The sequence below is a fragment of the Centrocercus urophasianus genome, unplaced genomic scaffold (assembly GCF_019232065.1).
Source record: "Centrocercus urophasianus isolate 14NV4802_14NV808 unplaced genomic scaffold, USGS_Curo_1.0 seq_10, whole genome shotgun sequence".
Lineage (NCBI taxonomy): Eukaryota > Metazoa > Chordata > Aves > Galliformes > Phasianidae > Centrocercus > Centrocercus urophasianus.
The window spans coordinates 53,199,584-53,223,523 of NW_024884142.1; the positions used below are offsets into that span (position 1 = coordinate 53,199,584).

A 23,940-nucleotide genomic window follows, 5' to 3' on the forward strand; every position below is an offset into this window, starting at 1 on the left:
AATCGTGTTTCTCCCTGACCATAACGTGGAGTGAAAAATAATTTCTGTTTACCTGTTTCTAACTGCAAGACTTTGTGCCACCCAAACTTCAATAATCGTTCACAATAATTGTATTCTTTTTCCTAAATTAATACTTTTTTTTTTTTCTCTTCAAAATCATTTTCCTTGTCAAGAAGGCAGGCAATCATAGTAAGCATTTTCCAAGACTGGGAAATAAAAGAATACCTCATTTTAAAGTTAATGAGCATTTGGGCATCATTCAAGGAATAGATCATGAACCACGTAAATGGTCTTCAAATTCAGTTTTCCACTGTAGCAACAGAATGAAAGGAATATCCTAATATGACAGTCAACTAAATGAATGCCTTTCATGTTACTAGCTACCTTGAGCAGCACTGTCCTTTTATTCATACCTCCTTACTGATGTAACTTCATCTGTTGCCACATTTAATCTTTAAGCTGTAAACGTTTTGGAGGCAAAGACAACCTTTTTTGTTGTTTTGTAGAACACTCTGGATAATAACGTACTAAGCCACAGATGAGGCTCTCAGGAGCTACTTCTTTATTATTGGTCATAGTCTCTAGGATGAATACTTGTAGTTTACAGCTTACCTATGATTCCGACTAGCCAGTATGTCGCAAAAATGTCTTCAGAGGCCATGTTCCCTTCTCAAGGCCAACACGCTGAACGTATCAACTTGTACATTCCTCAGAATTGGTGCAATTCAGTAGTAGGACTTGCTAATGCCAATTTTGATCACAATAAGCAACAAGAACCAAGATTTTTTAAAAGCGGTTAGCAGAGTACAGAAGACAGGAATTAAATTCATTTGCAAGCCAAAAAGAAGAACAGAACTAAGGATGTTAAGAACTAATGTTAAGAACTAATAATTAGTCCTTGTAAGATTGAGATTGCCTCGCATTTTCTAATTGACAGTATTTGATAAACAGGAAATGGTGTTTTAAGAGCGAGGAGAGAAATCAAAATACACTAACTGGTGCAACTGACATTGTATGTTTTTATAATTTATTTTTAAATTAGAATATATGAAACTAATATTAAAACAAGGAACTGGAGACAGGCTGCCCAGAGAGGTTGTGGATGCCCCATTCCTAGAGGTGTTCAAGGCCAGATTGGATGGGGCCCTGGGCAGCCTGGTCTAGTATTAAATGGGGAGGTTGGTTGCCCTGCATGTGGTGGGTGGGTTGGAGATTCATGATTCTTGAGGTCCCTTCCAACCTTGGCCATTCTGTGATTCTGTGAAATAACTACATTAGATTTTTACTTTTATATGAAATAGTTGCATCTACACATAAAAACTCCTGGAAAAGCCTGTGTAATTCAGGGATTGAAGTCCAGCATTTAAAGGAAGTTGAACATTACTGTTGAACAGGAAGTTGAACAGGATAATCAAAGCCATTTGCATGCCATGAAAAATTTCAGGTGTCATTCCCAGACTGAAGATTACCAAATGCAATGCTGTGTCATTACTCCTTACCAACAATCTGCACTTGCAGATTCAGGCAAAAATGCAGAGACCACAGTTTCATGCTTGGTGCCTGGATTTAGACAACCAGATCCTCAGAGCAGTAGTTTGGATACAACAAGGCTGCTATCTTCTACCTGTGAATCTCTCCCTGCTTTCTTCTTCATCTAATATCCCTGAAGTCTGTACCATATGGGAGGTTTTATTCCCATTTTGCCTTTACCCTCTTCTATGATTCCTGCTCTTCTACAATACTCTCCACTTCACAAACTCTCACTTCACAGTCTAGGATAACAACAACAACAAAAGTTGGGATGAATATCAGCAGATTTATCAGTATCTTGTTATTTCATAAGTCCTGTATAGTCAGCATGCATTCTATACCTCTAAACTAAAATACTCAATCCATTCAACTGACAGTATTTAAAATACGAAGAAGCGTCCAAGGCAGCAAACCTACTTCAATTTCACAAACTGTGATATGTAGACCAGAAGAGCTGTTTTTCTTCTCTCTCACAGGCTGTATTACTTAGAATTCATCTACTAAGATTTTACCAAGATGCCTATGAACATTACTTTCAAGTTATAGACAATTCAAGCATTTAATGCCAAACTAAGAATGGAGAAAATTGAAGTCAAGTACAATATTTGAAGTCAGTTGCCTATAACTGAGTCCATTATAACTTGAAGTCAGTTACCTATAGCTGACTCCTACAAGAGATGAAAAGATATAACATTTACAAGAATATCACAAATACAATTAAAAATTCTATTTAATAAATGATCCAGCATTTTAATGAAAAACAAGTTAACACTCTCAATGGAATTTTAAAAAGTAGATGAAGCAAAATTAACATGTAATTACACAGTGAAATCACCTCAGTTTAATTTTAAAATCAAAGGAGAGGAGTCTCCTGCATCACTGCTACTTACAACATCGTTTGTTAAGTTTACTTTGCATAATATTTTTATTCCAAACTGAGATTTCTACATTATACCAGCATTATTCAAAAACTTAATCAGCCACACCTGAGCGAATTTCTCCTAGTGATCTGAAGCAAGTGCTGATGCTTTCATTAATACCAGTCTTGAGCACAACTCACTTTTCTTATATTTCCCAGAATGGCAAGCAAGCTTTAGCTTCATCCTTCCTTTCCAGACCAGCTCTCTGTGATTAACAGAGCAGAGGCTGCAGACAGAACTCAGCTTACACATGCAGCTTTATCGGCTACAAACGTCCATTTTGTTCAGTATCTAAAATCCAAGTATTTCTCAAGCTCTAGGACACTGCCACTTCTGATCTTAGTTAAAAACAGAATCATTTAAAATGAATTCTAATAGCTAGCACATAAGATACAATTCAAGAACTGAAATGCATATTGAATTATGGGTTTTTACTAACCTGTTGGGCAAAGTAAATAATCAAAGTAAAAGCTGTAATATCAATTATAAAAATATCTCTTAGAAAATTCCCAATGATAATGCAGCTGCGAAATGCCCTGAAATGATTTTTAGGTCCTAAAAAATGAACCAATACTAAGAACAAAACAACACTGACCATATTAGGTGCAAGACATCTGTTTTGTGAGGGAAAACAAAACAAAACAAAAGAAAACCCCCTCAAGCTCCACCATCATCTGATCCATATTTGTTTTTGAATACAGAATTAGTCGTTTCTGGGGTATGAATACCAGCCACGCTCAAAAAAGCTGATATTAAAAAAACCCCAAAAGTGTGCATCCATGTGCATCCTCCAAGACTTTCTGGAAGGATGTCGAGTGACTCCGTGTATTTCATTTTGTTTGCACCAGCACAATCCTGAAAAGAGGTCAGGCAGGCTCTGCTCGCCACGCACAGAACGTTTCATGCTCCAGGACAGGGCTTACCTGCTGGGCCTGGTATCTCTGCTGGGCCTGTGACAGATACTGTGCCTGGGGCGGCAGGTGCTGCGGCTGCTGGTTGTAGTACGGCTGCTGGCCCTGCTGGCAGTAGCCACTCACGCCTTGCTGACCATACTGCGGCGGTATCTGTTAGGAGAGCCAAGCAAAGCAAATGGTGAGTCAAGACACAACGCTGAGTTCAGTTGTATCTGTAGGCTAACCAGCCTGGAGGCATAATCCTCAGCTACAGCCCTCACCCCCGTACCAATCTCATACTCAACAGTCAACCTAAGCTCTTAGATCCTCCTGCCTGAGCAAGAGAAGCAAGCTAAAGCACTCTCTCTAGTCTCCCATTTCAGGGAGGACTTCCAAGGAAAACGCCATCCTTCTGAACATTGCAATCCCATAATGTCCAAGCTGAGAACACACAGGCAGTTATTTTAAATGTTTGCTCTCCATAGGTACACTATTGAGGCACATCTACAGAAGAATCATTCTGCTGCAATGACCCAAAAGCAGAACTGGATGTAGCAGCACAACTCTAAAACAGACACTGAAAGAGAAATACCAGTCTTTTCCAGAGCAAGAAAGTACTCATCTTTGTGAATTTTTTTTTTTGTCCATAACCCTCAAGTTTTTAGCTTTCAGATGTACGAGAGCATTTAAGCTTTACAGGAAAAACTTAGGGTTTGGAGAGACTTAGTTTTTAGAAAGTTCGATCTCTTTCTCCTACACCTACTACGATAAATCATTTTAAACAACAAACCAACCCAAAAAGAGCACAGTATAAAGTAAACCATTAAAAGTCCTATGAATGGACAAACATGTGCATGTATTACACATTGAGTAATCCTCCCCACACAGAGAATTAAAGTTATAAACAAAATGAAGTCAATTACATTTTGTTATATGAATTTTCTATAGCGGTTTAGGTGGTAAGCTTTCTATCAATAGATATTGACATTTCTTGAGATATTTAGAAGAGCAGACATGCAACAAGCCCAATTCTGTCTGTATTACCCATTTTAGGTATTTGTTCTCTCCCACAGACAATAGTATTATTTATATTATTTTACATTAATGCTACATGCAACACAGGATTTCTCCTAACTGAAATAGATCTCCAATTGGTCCTGCACATCTCTGCCTTAAGCAAATATCTCGAATACCTGAGTGCCTGTGAAATGCTTTGATCTTATAATTGTTCCCACTGAGTCTCTGATACTCTGATAAATCTGTTTACTCAACACACAAACACATACCTATTCTACCTAAAGTTAGCTTACTATATTCACTCAACAATACAGTGATATTTACTGGGCAATAATAATAATAATATAAAGTCAAATTTAAACACATGTTTAGCTGTTTGGTTTATTTAAACTATCACAACTTCATCTGTTTTTACAACTTTTGCCAGGAGCTGGTAGTCCTACATGTTGGTAGCTTCTAAACTCAACTCTTGAACCCAACTTTTTCTCCTTGCACATCAGTTCCTTTGGCACTACTTCACCAAAATGTTTGTGTTACCATGTTAAACCTTTCAATGAGTATTTTTAAACTGAAGGGATGACTTAAGAAGACTATGTGGTTCAAAAGCATGAACCATGCTACTGCAAATGAAGACATGAAGATTCAGGGTTATTGAGCAAAGCTGGTGAGAAGAATGAAATAGTGAAAACAGGCACACAGGATGTAGATTGATCAGGGTGACGAGTAGTAAACCCAACAATAAATTGCCTTCTACACAAAGGGTGAAAGTGGTAGAGAAACTGGATCACTGGAATATTAAGCCTCAGACTAAAGCACCAACCAAAGTCCTATGGCAAATCCCAAAAATGAAGTCAATTAGCAGGACACTTTTGCATCATCCCAGGAAACAAATACAAATGAAAGACAGCTGATGACAAAGTCAGACTTTAAGGAAAACAGAGCTCCACCTCTTGAAGTAGCAGGGGCCTGGAGTTTGTTCTCATCAGGACGAACAAGTGTTGGGACTGCCAGGCATGGACAGACTATGGCTATACTGACAACATTGTGCTATGAAGGATCACAGGCAAATGGAAGATGGATTTCAACTTCTTGCCTGTAAACTGAACAAGCGGAATACAGCGCAGAGCCCAAAGTATGAGATCAGTGCTGAAGGCTGTTCCACAGAGCTGCTGCTAAGAAAGGCCGCACAAAGAGGCAATGTTTTTGGCTGAGTCCTGAGCTGCAGGAATCATCTTGTTCCAAGTCTACAGCTGCAGAACCACAAGGTATCAGTGACCACAACACAGCAAAACTGAGCATCCCTACAGGAACAATGAAAACTCAGGAGTCTCCTGTTGTTGTTCTTAACTTCAAAGAGTCTACCTACACATAAAAAGGAGAAAGCTTGTTAGAAGGAAGCTCGAACAGACAGCTAGGAGAACTAAAATGTGACTGGCAGCATCAAAGCTGCTTAACAATAACCACATGGAAAGCAGAGAACCAATATTCACAACCTATTAAAGACCTGAGAAGAGCAAACGGACATCAGCATGGCTCATAGTTGGTTTCCACAATCAAAAGGCATCCTTTGGTAAGTCAACACCAAGCCCAAATGTAGAAAACAAAAAAGACTGTAAACTCTGGCACTTCAAATGTAATAAGGCAGGACAGAAGGAATTGGAAGAACAGCTAGAAAAGGGAAACAAAGGAGCAGTGAGTCATTTCTTCAAACAAGTCAGGAGCAGAAGGTCTGCCAGAGAGTCTGAAGTGCCAAGTGATGGTCAAGGTATACAAGGAGATTAGAGAAAACAGGGATATCACAGAAAAGCTTAATGATTTTTTTTTAAAATTTATTTATTTTTGCTTTGCATTAGCATGCACTGTGGAAAAACCTTGGGAGTCGCTGGAATTCCTCTTCATGAGTGACTCAAAGAATGAGTCTGACTATGATGGAACTAATCATGGAGCAAACTGACAAATGAACAGTAAGTACTGCTAAAGATGATGCACTCCATACATCTAATTGGACTTGAGAACGAAATATGTGAATTATACATGGTGGTATGTAACCTCTAATTCAGAGATGCCTTGGTATGCAAGAAATGAAGAACAGTTTAAAAAGAAAATTAAGACTGCAAAGAACTGATGGCTTGCACTCATTTATCCAGTACAAGCAAGAATGAAGATGCGAATTAACAAACATGACTTTCCAAAGGAAGAATCTCTCTCTTCAGACTTCTTAGATTTATTAGAAAGGATCAAATGCAAGGGTTCCAAGAAATGCAACGAGAATGATCAAAGACGTGGAACAGGGGGTACACAAGCTAGAACCCTTCAAGACTAGAAAAGACAGCAGGAAATGAGAATATAATGGAAAGTTACAAAATCATTGCATCCACCACAACTAGAAGGTATTAGATGAAGCTAGAAAAAGCAAACTTCAGAATGAGATACAGGAAGGTTCTCTAATCACAGGGGTAGTTGATGTTTTAAACTTCTTGCCAAACAATGTTTTGAAAGATCAAAGTTTATGCGGACTGCAGCAAAGACTGGACAATTTCAGAGAAGATACATCCTTGGAGGGTTACCAAATATACAGAGCCACATCTGGCTCAGGAAGACTCTGAGCCGAAAAGAGCTGGAGGCTTGAAAAGTGCTGGGGGAAGTATTATATGCTTGCTTTGTTCCAACCCTTCTCCGCGCATCCAATTAGAGTGTCTGCTGGAGTTGGGATACAGGCTATATGAAACCTTGATCTGACCCAGTGCAGCCATCCCCATGTTCTACCCGTCTCTTGGCAAAGCGCGTTTCTCTCCTGCAAGGGGGAAAAAAGCAAGGGAACGTTGACCTGCAGGATACCTCAGTAATAAATTAAGTAACCTGAAGGGGAAATAACACCTTCACTGCCAACAGCTGGGGGACCGCTCCAAGTTTATAAATATTTTCTCTAGTGTTCTGCTTCCAGACAGTGATATAAAATACGGTACTGGATTCTCCTTCTGACCTTAGGTATCACTTACTTACATTAAATTTTTCCTCCATGTTCTTTCAATCTAAGTTTTTGTTTATGTTTTGCTTTTTGGTTTTTGTTTTGTTTTTAAGAAAAACAACAACAATACAACAACAACAACCAAACCTCACACACAACAATCCTGATACTTTTGGATGTCATACAGACAGTGCAGCGACCCATCACTAATGCCATAGTAGAACACTCAGTATAATTTCTGTGGCTATTTAAATAAATAACGAACAACAACATGCAAATTAATCCTCCTGCTTTATTGATGTGGATCACAAGATACCGCTTATGGACAAATGTTTATTAAACAGCATATAAAGAAGCTTAATTAAAATCTCCCCAGAACAAAACAAATCTGAAGCCAATTACTTACAATGCCTGGAGTGAATGACCCAAGCATCATCTTTCTTCTTAAGGTAATAGTTCCCTCCCTTTCTGCCTTACACCCACATTTGTTATGATGTACACAGTACAGCAGACCAGCATTTGGGAAACTTCAGCACACCTGTGGTAAGACATAGTTCTTGGGACGGTACAGTGAGAATGAGTTTGAATATATCTCTATGCAAGCACAGAAACTGTAATAATTGTTTTGTGTCCTATTGGACTTGCAGAGTACAAGTAGCATTATTCTGGGAGAAGTATGACTGACCACTGTGATTAAGCTAGTCTGATGGCCAAGGAAGAAAGAAGTAGAAGAAAGGAAGAATAAAAATGGCAGACAGAATGAGGAGGTGAGTGAAACCCAATTAAACCTACAACTTATCCCATTATCTTTAACTCTTGCTTGAAAAAGGGATCTTGTGGCAGATATTCTTTGTCCAGGAAATGCCTTCATAGTAATGGAAGTTTTAAGCAATTTTTGCATGCATAATCCATAGCTAATGCCATAGGAGAAGGACCATTAGATGACATTACAGTCCTCATAATTTCTAAAATTAAAATGTAACAGAATTAGTGTGTTAGCACAAGTACACTCATAATACCAGCAATACGCAGCTACTGCACTTCTAAGCCATCCTAATGGCTAGGTCCAGTCAAGAATGGAAGGGACTACATATGTTCCCTATGACAAACAGCTCCACCAAGCCACTTTGGGTCTCGTCTGAACATGAACATGAACATGAACATGAACATGAACATGAACATGAAATGCACGTACCAAGGAAACAGCCCTGGCAGCACTGGCCATTGCAATGCTTCTACCTGCAGTCTCTCTGGTGCTCAAAATAGGAAGGCAGGCCCTGCTCAACTTCAGAAGCAGGCATCAGCACAGCTCATTAGACTTGAAGTGTACATTCATAATATAAAAATGTGAACAAAGGGTGGCATTAAGCCACATTTACAGAAAGAGAACTCCAATGGGAGAGGAGATAGTCAGAGGAAAGGGTGACTGTAGTGACTGCACTTGATGCAACAATGTGCTTTGCTGAGAAACAGTGAAACAAACTTCAACACTGTGAAATAAGTACTGTTTTCAGAAGCAATCATCAGTAACATTCCACTTTCCTATTAACTGTAACACTGTAATCACGTAGAAGGTAAAATACAAAATGGTTAGCAATTGGGATTCCCAGGGAGGTGCACCTTATAATTCACTCTAAGAACTGAAGTAGTACATTTGTGCAGCCAAGAAAATGTCATATCCAAATTTATTTTTAATTATCTTAATTTTACAGGGGTGACTTCAGTACTAACTATAAAACAGTTGTTACACAGTTCCCATTAAAACATCAAATAAAACTCTGGTCACCTTCTGAAATATCTGCCCCTTCAATCTTAAAAGTCCAAAGTTGAGCATCCACCAAAATGTAAGAATTTTCCCCCATACATTTAAACCAGGCATTTCTCCTTACATTTGAACAGGAATAGTCATAGGGAAAATTACCCTTTCACACACTTATACAAATTCAGTTCCTATCTAGAACTTTCAAGTTCACATAAGCACAAGGCTTGAATAGTGCATTTAGCTGCATTACAGTAAGAGGAGAATAGAACACGCTTGCAGCACAGGAAAATCCTTTGGCACACATTCAGTGGCAGTGAAGACTCTAGCACAGTTAGTACACTGTAGAACTGCATCCAACCCCAGTGTGCTTGTGCACGTACAAATTTTTCTCACAACGGCAAAAAAAAAATCTACAAGGAAATCAAGTAAAAAGCTGTGTTAATGTCAGGATTATTAATGAGAAGTATGTAAGAAACCCTGACGCTAAGGCATTTTATTCAACAGTCTGCACATTCTATTACTACTTATCACTTTTATCTTTGACCTTCTGACAAGACATTGGTTACAACTCTCACTCACGGTACTGCCTTTTCTGGACTACCTGCCTTCACATTTCTGTGTGAACTTAAAAATCTTATTAGAGACTTTAAAATATTAACATCGGATCTGAAAGGAGCCTACCCTGACCCAGAAGCAGAAAACAAAGGGGTAGAAATCACATTTATGTCACAGCACAATAATCCTGACTCCAGAACGCGCAAGGGAGCAGATTTTGCTGAGTCATTAAATGTAAGTCTATGTCGAAGACTGCAGTGCAGTACGCCGATCTGCAAACCAGCTCAGATACAGGAAGAAGCCTATACCAAAATCCATGCTACGTTAATTCACCTTCCTCTGCTGAAGGGTGAAATAGGTCATGAGGAGGATCACGCTCCTGCAGACAGGATGCTTCCTGTACACAAGCCACTTAGTTTCAAAAGGCAGCTCGAGTGTCTTCACACTGCGCTGCAGTCTGCAATGCAGTCACAGCCTGTACTACTGTAACGTGCAGGACGGAAAGGACAGGACTTCAAACACGTGTCTATAGTTCCCTTTTCTTCAAAAGGTGCCCAGCAGCATGCGATTACACCAGCTGTCAGAGCAGTGTACACGCCATCAAATACACACCTGTCACGAGGTGCTCTCTATATACCATCTTATACTGTAGTTTAAATAAAAGCAACGCGAGCTAATCCTTATTAGTACAGGCAATTTTCCTCTCTATCAAAAAAAAAGAGAAACTATAAAAAAAACAGAATGTAAAAAACTACTAAGATTACATGATTAAAAATTTCTCCAGTCAGAAAATACAGAAGTTACGGTTCCAAAAGCAACATTAACTGAGCCATGCTGCACGCATATAGCACCTTCTATTTCTGATTTATGTTGTCAAAGACATTTCATAAAATATAGAGGATGTGAAATGTGGCTCAGTTAATGTGGCCGCTGGAATCTTATCATTTATGTTTTCTGACTTCTTAGCTGTGCAACCTTCACATCTTATTAACATAGCTTTTTGCATAGACTGTAGTATGGAATAGTACTTATGTTTTATGTATTGACATACTTTTGATGTACTGAGGTTTTGAATAAGTTTGCTATTCTTCACGATGAGAGCCAAATAAATAAAGACTACCACCACAAAATACTCAATCATTTATAAGGAAAAGCAATATCTCGCCTTCCAAAAAAGAACACTTTGATTCCCTTGTCAGAAATTGATGAAAACTACCTCTGCTGTAAATGCTAAATCTATGCCACTATCAGAACCACCTCCTGCCCCTACCTTCCCCTAAAAACAGCAAACAAACAAAAGCAAAAAAAAAAAAAAAAAAGTCTGCATGTTTTAGATGAGCTAAAATTAGTTTCAAGGGAGAAGTAAAAAACTGAATCTAAAAACAATAGGAAGATTTTTTTCTTACTTAAGAGATTGGTATTGCTGATTTGTACACTGATTTAGTTGGTACTAATACAACATTTGGTCCTTTTTGTAAAGGAAGAGATGAAAATATGATAATCTCTAGCAACAGAATTCCATATCATTATATCCATCCCTTCAGACCAATACCACAGAGAATATTAAAACTTGGCAGTATTTTTTTTTTCAGAAGAGCTATTTTGGTGTGTTGTATTATAAGTACAGAGAAATCATAGCATCTATATACACACACACACTGTTAAGTGAGTCACATATCTATTCTTATAACTCTGCTTTCCTTTCCCCCCCCCTTTTTTTTTTTTTTAATGATAAAAACAAAAGAGATCATGTAATCTGCTTAAGTTTCCATTTTACAAATCAACATTAAAAAGCACATCAGAACTGCCGCAACCAGTGCCAGCCTTCCTGATCTCTACGGTGTCTCCAACGGTGCTTCATTAATAAGTGTAAAGAAACCTTATTCCTCACAGCATTAATAGTGTGAAACTCACCTATGAAGTGTCAGCCATTAGCTAAAGAAAAACACAAAAGCTTGTGTTCAACCTCATTTTTAATCATATACAGAATATTTTATGGAACTTCTTGCACATCTACAGCAATCTTTGGTTCCCAAATCCTCTATTTGCCATTTATTTTGCAGGACAGAATGCAGCAACAGCTAGACCACGATTTCATAACTGATGGTTAAATAAATGAGTTTAAAAAAATACACACGCATCAAAATTTTTTCTTCAGACAAGCTGTGCAGTGCCATTCAAATCTTCTAAAGCAAAGAACGCAAATGAGAGGTATGGGTTGAATCTGAATAGCAGGTAATCTAACTGCATGAGTAATTTTCCATTTTTATACATTTATACACAGGCCCGACACAGGTATTGGAAACTGAAAAATCTCTTTCTTTCTACATTTCTTCTCATACACAATCTCGGTAGCTGGAAGAAATGCAAATATTATTATTTAATTGCAGCAGTGAAAAAAGGAGAAACGCACACGCCTTGTTTACCACTGCTTCCCCAGCATCTTGCACACCCTTGAGTTTCCCTTCTTTCTTCCCGTCTCTTTCAAGATTGAAGGAGAGTGCTTTCTAATTCACTTACGTGCTTCTCCATCTTGATGAATATTGTCCTCGCCATATCGAAGTTCAATGGCTATCAGAGCTAAATCATCTGAAATCATTTAGAGCCCTTCACTGTACCTCTTAAAAACAGCAAGAGAAGCATATAAAATGTTTTCCACGGGGAGTGATACAGTGAACCTTTAGCAACTCACGCCCTTCTTCTCTTCCTACCCAAAATTGTTAAGTTTCACTACACTATGGGGTGTCATGGACCTTCACAGTGCATGCACTCGCTCTCCTACAGCTGCTTATTATCTCCTTTATTTCTCTACTCCCCTACTCCACTCTGGTCCATTTGAGTAGATCTGTGGTGATGGATGTGTTTGCTTATTCTAATATCTCTCTTTTGATGTTCCAGAACTTCAGTTTCCATCCTCCTGGGGCTCCAAGTTCCTTGAAAAGTAAGTTGAATGTAACATTAAAAATCCACAGATCAGTTCTGGGAAATCATCATGCCAGGGTGCCTCTCTCAAGTGCCTGCACACAAATGCATGCAGCACGTGGAAAAAAATATGATCAGATAAGAGATGTTGGCGCAGCTGCATGTGTTGACATCATGGAAAAGTGGGGGTATGGCTCCAATGATTGCAAAGGAAGGACACAGACTTTTTAGGAAGGGCAGGGTGGGAAGGTGAGGAGAGAAAGCTAACTTTATTTGGGAGAACAGCTGAAAAAAGTATGGAGCTCTGCCCAAAAATGGATAATGAGGGGCAAAGACTGAATATCAGACCAGTATGGGTGACAGCATTAGTGACAACATCTTGACAAAAAGTAGAGGTCCTCTGCTAGATCTCATGCTCATGAATGAGAAGGGGCTTGCTGATGATGTGAAGATTGAAGGTAGCCTTGGGGACCATGAGATATGCAACAGAGGATGCAAAGACAAATGAGCTAGGCTATTTTCAACTAAGCCCCATCCCAGGACAAGAAGCAATAGGAATGAATTGGAACACAAGGGAGATTCCATCTTAACATCAAGAAACACTTCTATACTGTGCGGATGATAGATCACTGGTACAAGCTGTCCAGAGATATTATAGAATCTTCATCCTTGCAGATATCAGAAGTCAACTGGATATGGTTCTGGGCACCCTGCTCTGAGTAGCCCTGTTTGAGCAGAGATGGGACCAAACGGACACAGAAGTCTCTTTCCACCTCAACCAGTCTGTGATTCTGTGTTCTATCTATCTGGCACAAGTGATGTCACACCAGTTCTGGGCTCCTCAGGATAAGAAACACAAAGCTACTAGAAAGAGATCAACAAAGGACCACAAGGATTATGAAGAGACTGCAGTTGAGACTGTTCAGCCTGGAGAAGCCTCAGAGAGAAGCTCATCAATGTAAGTATCGGAAAGGTGCAAAGACAACACGCCAAGGCTCTTTTCAGTAATGGCCAGTGCCAGGACAAGTGGAGTTGACACAAACTGAAACACAGGAGGTTCTCTCTGAACATCAGAAACTTTGTCTAATCTCCATCCTGTTCTAAGTGACCCTGCAGGACTGTTGGACCAGATGACCTCCAGAGATCCCCTCCTACCTCAACCATTCTAAGATTCTGATTTAATGGTGTGAAGCTGCCCTTAATATACCTCAATTTAGTGTACCGGTATGAAATTCCAAAAGAGACATCCAGTTTTTGGTGTTGAACAGAGAATTCCTCTGGTTTGGGCCCAGTTTCTTTTAATGGGATTGACATGTTTGGGTTAGCTCTGTCTCCTGGGCCAGCCTCTGGAGCAGCAGGTTGTTGTTATGCAAGTCATTGCCAGTTCACTTTTCTACGGGATATCAGCCTTCTAAACATGAAAAACTTGCTATGTCCATGCAGCAGGAGAAAAGATTTACAGCCTTTTTTGTTCTCATTATGGATATCAATCCCCAAATAGTGTCCACAGCATAGGAGGTCAACACGGAAGGCATAACCTCCCAAAGCTATAATTTAGTTTCAGCAATTTCTGTGACAAATGCAGTTATTTGTACAGTCTAAGTTCTGCTAGTTCCTTCACTAAAGCAAGATCAAAATCATACTTGTCATGTGGACACTAAAAATTCCCCACAGCAAGGAATTCTAAGGCAAACAGAACGACTGGCTGAACCAACTGGAAAAGAAAATTTGATTATGTCTCTACCAGCCTGGTATAATGCTCTGCGGAATGATCATAAATTAACTGCCTAAGATCAGGATTTTATTCCTACAGTACTATCCCTTAACACTGATATTCCTACCAATATTGGCAAAGACTCTGAAGTACTAATGCTTTCTTGAAAGAAGAAAAAAAAAAAAAAAAGGAAAGAAAGGAAAAAAAAAAACCTCTATCCCAAAACCTTCATATGCAGAGGAAGATTCAAAGATGTAAATCTTTGTGCTGCTTTTTTTTTTTCTTTTTTTTTTTTTTTCCCCTTTCTATTGGGAACAGATAAAAAACAAGTCAGTCTCTTAAATAAGATCACTTACATAATGGGCTGAACGCTACATCTTAAAATTATAATACAGCTATGACTTCAAATATTGCTGGAAGTATTTTTAAAAGAAAATTTTCAACCTCTTCCCTGTGCTCAAAGAGTTCAGATATTTGAATTATTCTACTTCTATTATTTAATTTGACCTATTACTTAGCACTGGAAAACATCAAAAGAACCCTGACAGAAACATCAAAGACATCAATCTTATAAATTCACAGTTGAAACCATATAGCACATAATAATTCCTTAAATAATTACGTTTTTATTATACTCAGAATAAGATGATTATTTTAAATTATTCCTCCTATCTGTTACCACAAGTAAGTCTTAGAAACATCTGCTAAATGTAAGTATCTGATTACAGATAATCCAATTCATGTAACATTGTCCTCAAAATGGAACAGAAAAACAAACAAGAAACTTTGTAACTGCAACATCACTCACCAAAAGACAAGTTCTGACAGACTGGAAACTGCCCACTTAGGAATCAACCATCCAGTTCATTCCTTGTGCCAAGCTACTTAAATTCTTTTTTTTTTTCTTGATCAACCTCAACTCAAATGTTACATTTTATCAGTCAATCTTTATAATATCTACTATTCTTTCTAGACATTCAAGCACCTCCAGTGTACCTACACATGCTCCTTCCCTTTCATGGAAGCTTAAAAAAAAACCCAAGCAAGTCTGGTCATTTCGTGCCGCTATCTGAACACCGATTTTTGTTTTTGAGCGTTCACAAAACAAATTCTTACATGAAAAGTAAAATGCTTCCTTCTCATTTATGGCCAGGCTGAAGTCGTACCTATCCGTAAACAAGATTAATACACAAGTGTATAATTGTAGTTTTATGCTCAAGTGCCCCAATTATGCACTTTAAAACATTTTAACGGATTTATTAGGAGCAGTCAATACCTCCAAACTACAAAGTCTGAAAGAGCGTCTTCTGTCAAAACTGCTGCATTAAGGGGAAATTTTTCACTTAAAAATGAAAAAACTACATCAACTTTGGCTTTTTATTCCAAAACATCCAGATTGTAAGGAACAATGGAAACTGTCTGGTGCAGTGCACTTAAGCAAGAGTAACAGCTAAGCAGGAAAATAAGAAGTTCATTTTACTTTTGTATAATAAAGGTGTCCCGGGTAGGTTTGTCTTACACTGCTTACTACAAAAGGGACCCACACTAAGCTGGTTCAGTAAAGTGCTTAAGGATGTCTGTGCCATTCCAGTGAGGACTCTGCATCTTCCTCATTTCACTCCCAAAATGATCTTAACCCCCCCATGTATTCTTCGAGTGTGTTAAAAGAAGCTTATTAAAAAAAACAACAACAACAAGGCTGCATGAGGTGACTTTTTGTTTGTTTGTTGCATAAACACATTTCTCTGTGTATGTGGTAAACAAAGAAAACAAAACCCATATGACTTTGCACAGATGTGCACTGCAAGTGCTGACATGATGCGCCATGCTTTTTCATCCAGATCGATTTAAATGTGCAAATTCCTGCACTGTTTAGTTTACTCTATGAATTCTAGTTTGTTTGCTTGTTTTTAAATACAAACTCCCAGGAACAGAGAGGAAGATAGAGACAACAAGATTTTAGTTGTTTCTTATGATAAACATAATATCAAGTTCTTAAGAAGTAAGAGGTTGGGAAAGTTGGAATTACAAAAATTGCAAACATAACTATAAAGTAGACACTTCATTGCATTAAGGAGCAAAATACAAAGAAAAGAGCTTCAGGATGATACGAAGATGATGATGTGGTTGAGCCATATTAGCAAACACTTTCCTCAGTGGAAAGAAGAAAATGCACATGGCAACTACGGAGAAAAAAATTGGTGCTCTGCACAAATCACATGGGAGAAGCATCACCAAAGAGATGAGGAGAGCCTACAGTAGAGCCACAGTCCCAAGCACCAGCCAAAATACAGAAGTTGCTCTTGCATTTCTTCTCAGGGTCTGGGTGGTAAACTCTTCCAGAAGTAATTAAAAAAGCACATATTCTCAGGAGAGAGCCATTCAAAGCCACAGCACAGTAAGCAGCTGGATGCAGAAATGCCCCTGAGCTCTACACCCACCCCACAGCATGAGTTCCCACCTCAGGAATACCTCCCGCCCACCAAAATGCATGGTGGCCCAAGGCAGAAAGGTGATGCCTGACAGGCAAGGTGTCACCACAAAATGCAGGACGCTTCTTCTGAAAACACAACAAGATGCAGCAAGGGTTGTCCACCTTTTGTACAGCACATCAGAGGCTGGAACACTGAGACACCTGGCCTACAGCAGCAGACTAACCCAACTGTGGCTCCAGAGGGCCTGCTGCCTTCTTTTTTTCCCCCAGCCCATCAGTCTCCCATGGCTGGCCCTAGAATTTGTCCAATTCTCCTACCAAGTCACTGTATCACACTTACAGCTTTGAGCGGAAAAGTTATGGACAGCCTTCTGCTTTGCTGGCTTGGAGCACAGAGACAACTCAACATGGTCTGCTGAACCCAGAGGTGACACAAGAGAAGTGGCGCTGCAGCTACCAGGTGGGTTGGTTTTGGTTGCTACTGAACTGCAGAGTCCTTACTTTTGGTTTTCCTGGGCTCTCCTGATCCTGCGCATCCAAATCCACAACTTTCACTTTCCAAAAAAAGCACAACATAACATCTCCCAGCACCAGAAGAGAGATGCCGTGCCACAAGAACATTGCAATCCAAAGCTAAGCTGCAGGAGAAGCCTCTCTCCTTGGCTTTCAGGAAGGACACTGGCTTTTCAGGTCTCCTCAAACTCACACACAGCCATTCTGCAATAAAATACAGCCCATTTTATGCAGCAGAGCAGTCATTGCAGCTCTCACCAAGGATGGCACCCAAGGGGAGGGACACGCACACATAACTCTTCTCTCCTGCCTTGCAGAAAGAAGGAACAAATAATTAATGCATTTCAGGGACATTTTTATCATGACAGTAAAGCCACTTTAAAAATGTGAGTAGATAATACCCGTTTTAATTAGTTTTTGTATAGTGATCACAACTGCATGTTGGCAGTTAGAGATGTAGATATCATCTGGTTCAGCAACGTTTTCTTGCTGGCTGCAACACTGTTCAGGAATGAGTTTGTAAGTTTAAATCAAGCTTCTGATTTTGACATTGCGTACCTATTCAAAATATTTCAAACAACAGGTCAATATTTCTCAGTGGCTGTACATAGCTTCAGAGCAGAGAGTTCACATGCTCCAAACGATAAGAGGCAAGTTGCATTTCAATTTTAAAAGCAGGTATTCTCACGACTTTGCTGGCTCTGAAATATGTAAAGCTGATTTTTGAGAGTATAAAACTGGGGAGAAAAGCTGAGGAAGAAGCACTGCCTGTTTTGGAGGGAGTACTTACCCATCTGCCCTTCTGGCCAGAGATTTAATAGATTTCTATTTTTATAAAGGACATAAGGGGAGGGGGTGGCTCCATCAGTTTCCTACAGAAACCCAGCTGCCAAACTGGATGTGCCAAAGGGGAATTTTAGGGAATTTTAAAGAGATAACCTCTGCTGAGACTGCAATGTCAGCTTTGTAACCTCATGACTGGAACATGTGCAGTGAATGCTGGATTGAAAAAGCTGTGCTATGGGAGTTGGAAGAAAGAAAAGGAGAAAACACGAGCAGCGTAAACTGGGATCATTACTCTGTGATGAGAAGGGGACTGGAGCTCAAAACCACTGTTATTTCACTATGAAAAAATACATCTATAGAGAAAGCTTACTTTGATTTCAGTATTTGTTGATAACCTATGCTCACTGCCGTCTTCTCAGACCGAATACACTCTGTGCATTTTATGCTGATACCATCGTTTCATTTAACAGTTCAGTTGCAGTGTATTTTAAACAACGCACGGAGCCAAACTGACCTCCAGTTTAAATATTCAGCACAGGAGCTGGGGGGAGGCAAGGATTGAGCAGCGAAACAAAAGGGAGAGGAATAGGAGCACTGGAAATTTAAAGACAAATAAACAACAACAAAGATCAACAAATACACAACAAAGCCTATGCTTTTTCACAGTCTAGTTTTTCAACTTCTCTTCAGCTTTTGTCTTCTCAATAGGTTAAAAAAAAGGCAAAAAAGGCAAAATGAAATCTCCTCAGTTTAAAATTATCAAGAGTCTTTCAAATGCTGCAATTTTACAAAGAACAGATAAAAGTGAAAATCTATGACGTGTGATACTATTTACTCACCAAGGTCATGATGTCTGAGGAGATTTAGTAAGCTAAGAAATGTGTGAAACAACTGTGATTTAAAACCAAGATCTACACTCAAAACAGTAATAGCCGAACCAACCCACAAAGACAATGAACACAAACACCCTCAGTGGTTAATAAAAATACTACTACCAAGGAATAACATCAGAAGAATTTTAGAAGAATTTTAACTGAAGATTTAAAATTGGGATTTTTTTTTACTTAGATGAGACAAGTACATTTCTTGCTACATTACAGTAAGGACAGTAAAGGAAGTCTCTATTGCATAAGAAACTACTACAAAACTATTCATTTATTTTTATGACAACTTTTTTTTTTCATCTCTTCACATACAGCAGCAGCGTGCTTGCAAAATGTATCTGTTCTACTACAGCTAAAATTGACGGGAAAAGATGATGTCACCACAGAGAAGTAGTAATAAATATACTTTTGCAGAGAAAGCAGGTATGCTTTATGATAAAATATAATAGCTCTTTAAAATGAACAGGAATGTTAAAAAGGTAAAATAAATTCATAGTCTAAGTTGTTAAAAGTGATCTACAAATCTTTATAATTCAATTCTCTCAACAGTTTCTGATTAGTGATTGATGAATGCCCTTAAGTTATAAACCTACAAAAAGAAGCTGACTTCAAACTTAAAATGTGTGTGTTCTGTCTAGATTAGAAACTCGGAAATATTAAGAAAAAGCATTCTCAACATTTTGAGTTAGGTTTTGGGGGAGCTTTGTTTGTTTGTTTATTCTTTTTAAGGAAGCTATTAACTAGGACTCTTAACACAACTCAAATTTACAGTCTCACAGCATAAGAGAAGTGATAGTAGATGCCATCTTAAAACGTGTGTGAGTTTAGGAGTTTAGTTGGTTCAGTGTTTTTCTTCTTCCTGAGGAACACTTCATTGTGGGTCTGCTCACTTGAGAAAAGACAGTTTGTTTTAGTGCAGCATCTTTTCAGAAGAAAAGAAATATAATCAAATAATTAGCAACCAATCCCAGCGTTCTGAGTATAAGAGGGGCACCAACTTAAAAGCACTTTGTTGCTCATGATCTGAAAATAAATTTCATCATCAAGTCAAAAAAGAAAGCAACTTGCAACACTGTGAGTGGCTCTTCCAGTGTCTTTCTACGAGAAAAGCTTGGCAAAGTCAGAAATTTTTGCTCCACCAAAAAAAAACTACTTCTATGATGTACTATAAATCTTTACCTCCCTCAATTGGGAGGCAGGTTTTTATGCCTTTCAAAATTTATTATGTCTGCTTGACTGTGCTTTCCTAAAGATCCCCTTCAGCTTCTGTTCCAACAAGCAAGTGAAAACTCTCTCAAGTGCAGTAATATAAAAGGAGTAGGAAAGAAATTCAGTACATCAACAGGGCAGGAACACAACGTAGAGCAGTGCTTTGCAGAACCGCACAGAGCACATTACAGCTGGATTCACGAAACGAATGAACTCAAAGCAGTCGCTAGGTAGGTCTTATAATTTATTGAAGTTTATAATATAAGGAAAACCATCAAGCAAATCCCAGTTGAAATGCATAGGTTTCCAAAGAAGTCCTACAAACTCAGTGCAATCTAAAACCTTTCCTATACATCTCTGACACCCACATCCTTATTTATTTTCCTTACACATTATTCAATAAACTGCTATACATTTTTAAATGTTAATCGTACTAATAGTGCCACGGAGCTCAATGGTGCCCATAATACTAGCACAACTGGTGATGCACACACAAATGTATGAACCGAGGATTTATGCTGCAATATCCTTGGGGCAAGGAATACGGAGTTGTTTACATTTCACAAAGAAGCACACATGATTCTGTCAGCAAAGAGCACATAAACAAAGATTTCAGTTTTAAAATATTCACAGATCATGGATGTGAAAGAAAGCCACCAATACACTCCTCTCAGTGAGCCCAAGAGGTATATGAGAAAGCCCAGAATAAGCTCTGTCATGAATCAGGTTACAAGAATCTTCACAATTATTTCCTGTGATGATGAGGAAGTCAGGAATGGTACTACATGAGCCACAATACAAGACATCTGCAATTATTTGGAAGATGAAGCAGGAACCATTTTTTTCCCTGCTAGCCATTCTCAAGTGTTTTTTCCTGCTTTTGCTGAAAGCAAGGTGATTCCAATAACATAAAAGCAACTATACTACTACTAAAAAAAAAAAAGACAACAACACTAACTATTCTTTGCTTACATTTTTCCTACTTTCAGGCTTATTCATTTAATACAAAGAGGGTTAAAAACAAAGGCGCTATCCAGGAAAAAAGTAATAAAGCAATCTCGGTTTTTTTTTTTTTTCTGAAATTTCAGCATATATACTTCAGTAGACATTCAAGACCATTTCCAGTCTTGAGTAAGTTTGTTCCTCGTTTACAGAGAGCACAGCAAATTCTGTCTTGATAATTTTAATTATTGGCACTCTGGCCATGGATTTCTGAACTGAACCAATAATGAGGTACACAAAGCAAGCAAGGTACACGGAAACAAAAAACAAAGCACTTTCAACAAAATTTATACCTTACTAATACGTGAGGATTGTAGAGTATGGATTGACTGGCACGTATTAGCAAGCATATCAGCAACTTTTAGAAGCTGAATTGATTATTAACATGACATTTTAACCACAAGCAAGAAAGCAAAGCCACACTACAGCAGAAATTTTCTATGAGTTTGACAGCGGTGATTTTGAGAAACAGCTTTTCAAGTTCATAGTAAAGTGATTTTTTTCATGAGCTGAAAATAGTTTTATTCCCTTATGTCAAATAACATTTATGTTTGAATTATGTATGTGTAATGTGTACCATACAACAAGAAGGAAGACACGAAGCAAAACATGACCTTACAGACATGCCTTTATCATCACACAGAACCGCTTTATAAATAATGCTGAAGTAAACAGTGTATAAATAACATTTCTCATATTGACTGTTAAATACACTGACAGAACCAAGCAGCAGCAAAATGCTGCTTATCGTAAAAATATCCCTGCTTTTATTTTAAATATATAAACAAAATTGCTATTTTTGTAACCATCAAAGAATTCTGGCAGCTGACTTCTGATTTCATCTATAAGGAGGCACGAATCTATAAATAAAGAGGAAGAAGAAGGGGGAGGCTGGGGAAGACACAAGTGAGCTTTCATACTATTAGCAAGGCTTATAATCCAGAAAAAATTGCCACGTGAGCCAAGGCATGGCAATACAGTGTTTAGGCACATCTAGGAAAAAAGGCTTGTAAATTCCCCTGGTCCAATGAACAGAGACACAGTTTTCATAATTTTATCATTGTACTCCATGGCTGACTGGCTGTCAGGCCAATGGCAGCGCACAGGTTCCCATCTGAATGACATATGGGCTCACCCAACCAGAGAGATGTTAGAGCATTAAATACCACAAACAGGACAGGACAAGAATACAAAAAGCCAAATTAGCACTCGCACAACTGCACGCGGCGCGCTCGGCACGGCGTGTTTGCAATCGCCCGGTGCCGCCAATGCCGTATCCTCTGGGCAGCGGCCTCACACCTCGTAAAACCCAGAGAGGCTGAAACATCCAACTTCAAAGGGAGACGGCAGAATAAGGAAACGTGTATTTTCAAATACTGGAAAATGGAGATTTAGATACGCGGAGAGAAAGGGAAGCGAGGAGGAATTACCGCTTCCCACAGTAATTCTAAAAGGCACCATGGAAAATACGTTTTACCTTTGCAGAAAGCCATTCTTTAGACAGCAGTGTTTAACATGTTATATAAACACGTTATGCAGTGAAATGTAAAACACGGGGGAATTTTCATCACATTTATTGCATTTGTTGGTCAAAACACAGTAGTCTTGTAACCGCTGCCACCAGTGCACTAAAACACCTCAGAAATATTAATAAAAGCAGTGCTTTTATTGCGCTTCTTGAAGGGGAAAGGAGTTACACAGAACAATGGTGACCTATATCCCAAAAAGAAGAACTGAGAATACCGGAGAGCACTGGGGGAGCGCACGCAGAGGGCATGGGCCCCACTCCACAGGCAGCTCACCTATGGCCACAGCAGGGCTGCTTGGCCTGCCCAGTGCAGTCTGGCAGTGCAGCAGGCACAGCCACAAGCTAACATGGAGCCAAGGAAGTCTACCTTCCTCTTGCAGGCTTCAGCTGATCAGCGCCCAGACAGAAGCTCCTGCTGAGGAGTGCTGGCCTGACCCAGCATGCTGCGTGCCACCATCCAGCTGCAGCCCATCAATGCAGGGCACTGCTGGGACAGAAGGTGCCCACTGCTGACATTAAGGCAGCTCCTCTCCTCGTCTCTCTGTTCTCTGTTGTCATTCTGCAGGTCTCCGGACATGGTCTCCTTCAATTTATTGTGTAGTCACAGAACAGCTTGGGTTGGAAGGGACCTTAAAAGACCATCCAGTTCCAACGCTCTGCCCTCCACCAGCTCACGCTGCCCAGAGCCTCATCCAATCTGGCTTTGAGCTTTGAGCACTTCCAGGGATGGGCATCCACAGCTTCTCCGGTATTGCATTCTCCTCTTCTCGTTTGTTTTACTCTTCCATTTACATGTTTATTAATTAAAAAAAAAAAAAAAAAATACTTAGAAGACCTCCCTATGATCTGCAGCCTTCCGCAACAATAGACTCAACAAGAAGGGGAGATTATCATTAGGCAGCCATTCAAAATAGCTGCTAGGTCAAGGGTCCTGATCAGACACTGCAGCTCAGTCAGTGACAATTTCTTCCCCACTGAGAAATAACTACCAGCCAGAGCAGCAATTCATAATATGCTTTGCTTGTAAAGATTTATTTAATCACACCTAATTTATGTTTTACGTAACAGAATTTGCATTTCACTAACTAAAAGTTGCTTTGTTTTTCTTTCTTTAAAAAAAAAAAAAATAGATATTTTTTATGGCAATGAAGAATTTTCAGAAAAAAAGCAACAAACCATTTTTTTCCTTAAGAATTCCAGCATGACATTACAATCTCCCACCCTTTACTTCTTTTCAGTGTCTCCAAGCACTTCAGATGCAAGACTTCCGTAAGCTGTACTACAGACTAAGCTCTGCTCCAGA

At 39.0% G+C, this 23,940-nt stretch overlaps 1 protein-coding gene across 8 annotated transcripts in view; it reads right to left on the reverse strand.

The window, feature by feature from the left end:
* Positions 1 to 23,940, reverse strand: part of ARID1B (AT-rich interaction domain 1B) — a 288,228-nt gene that overhangs the window by 237,474 nt on the left and 26,814 nt on the right. For all 8 annotated transcript variants that reach the window (XM_042815785.1, XM_042815791.1, XM_042815750.1 and 5 more), the window contains exon 2: positions 3,374 to 3,514. In XM_042815785.1, coding sequence (XP_042671719.1) covers positions 3,374 to 3,514 — 141 coding nt within the window. The remainder of the gene's footprint in view (positions 1 to 3,373; positions 3,515 to 23,940) is intronic.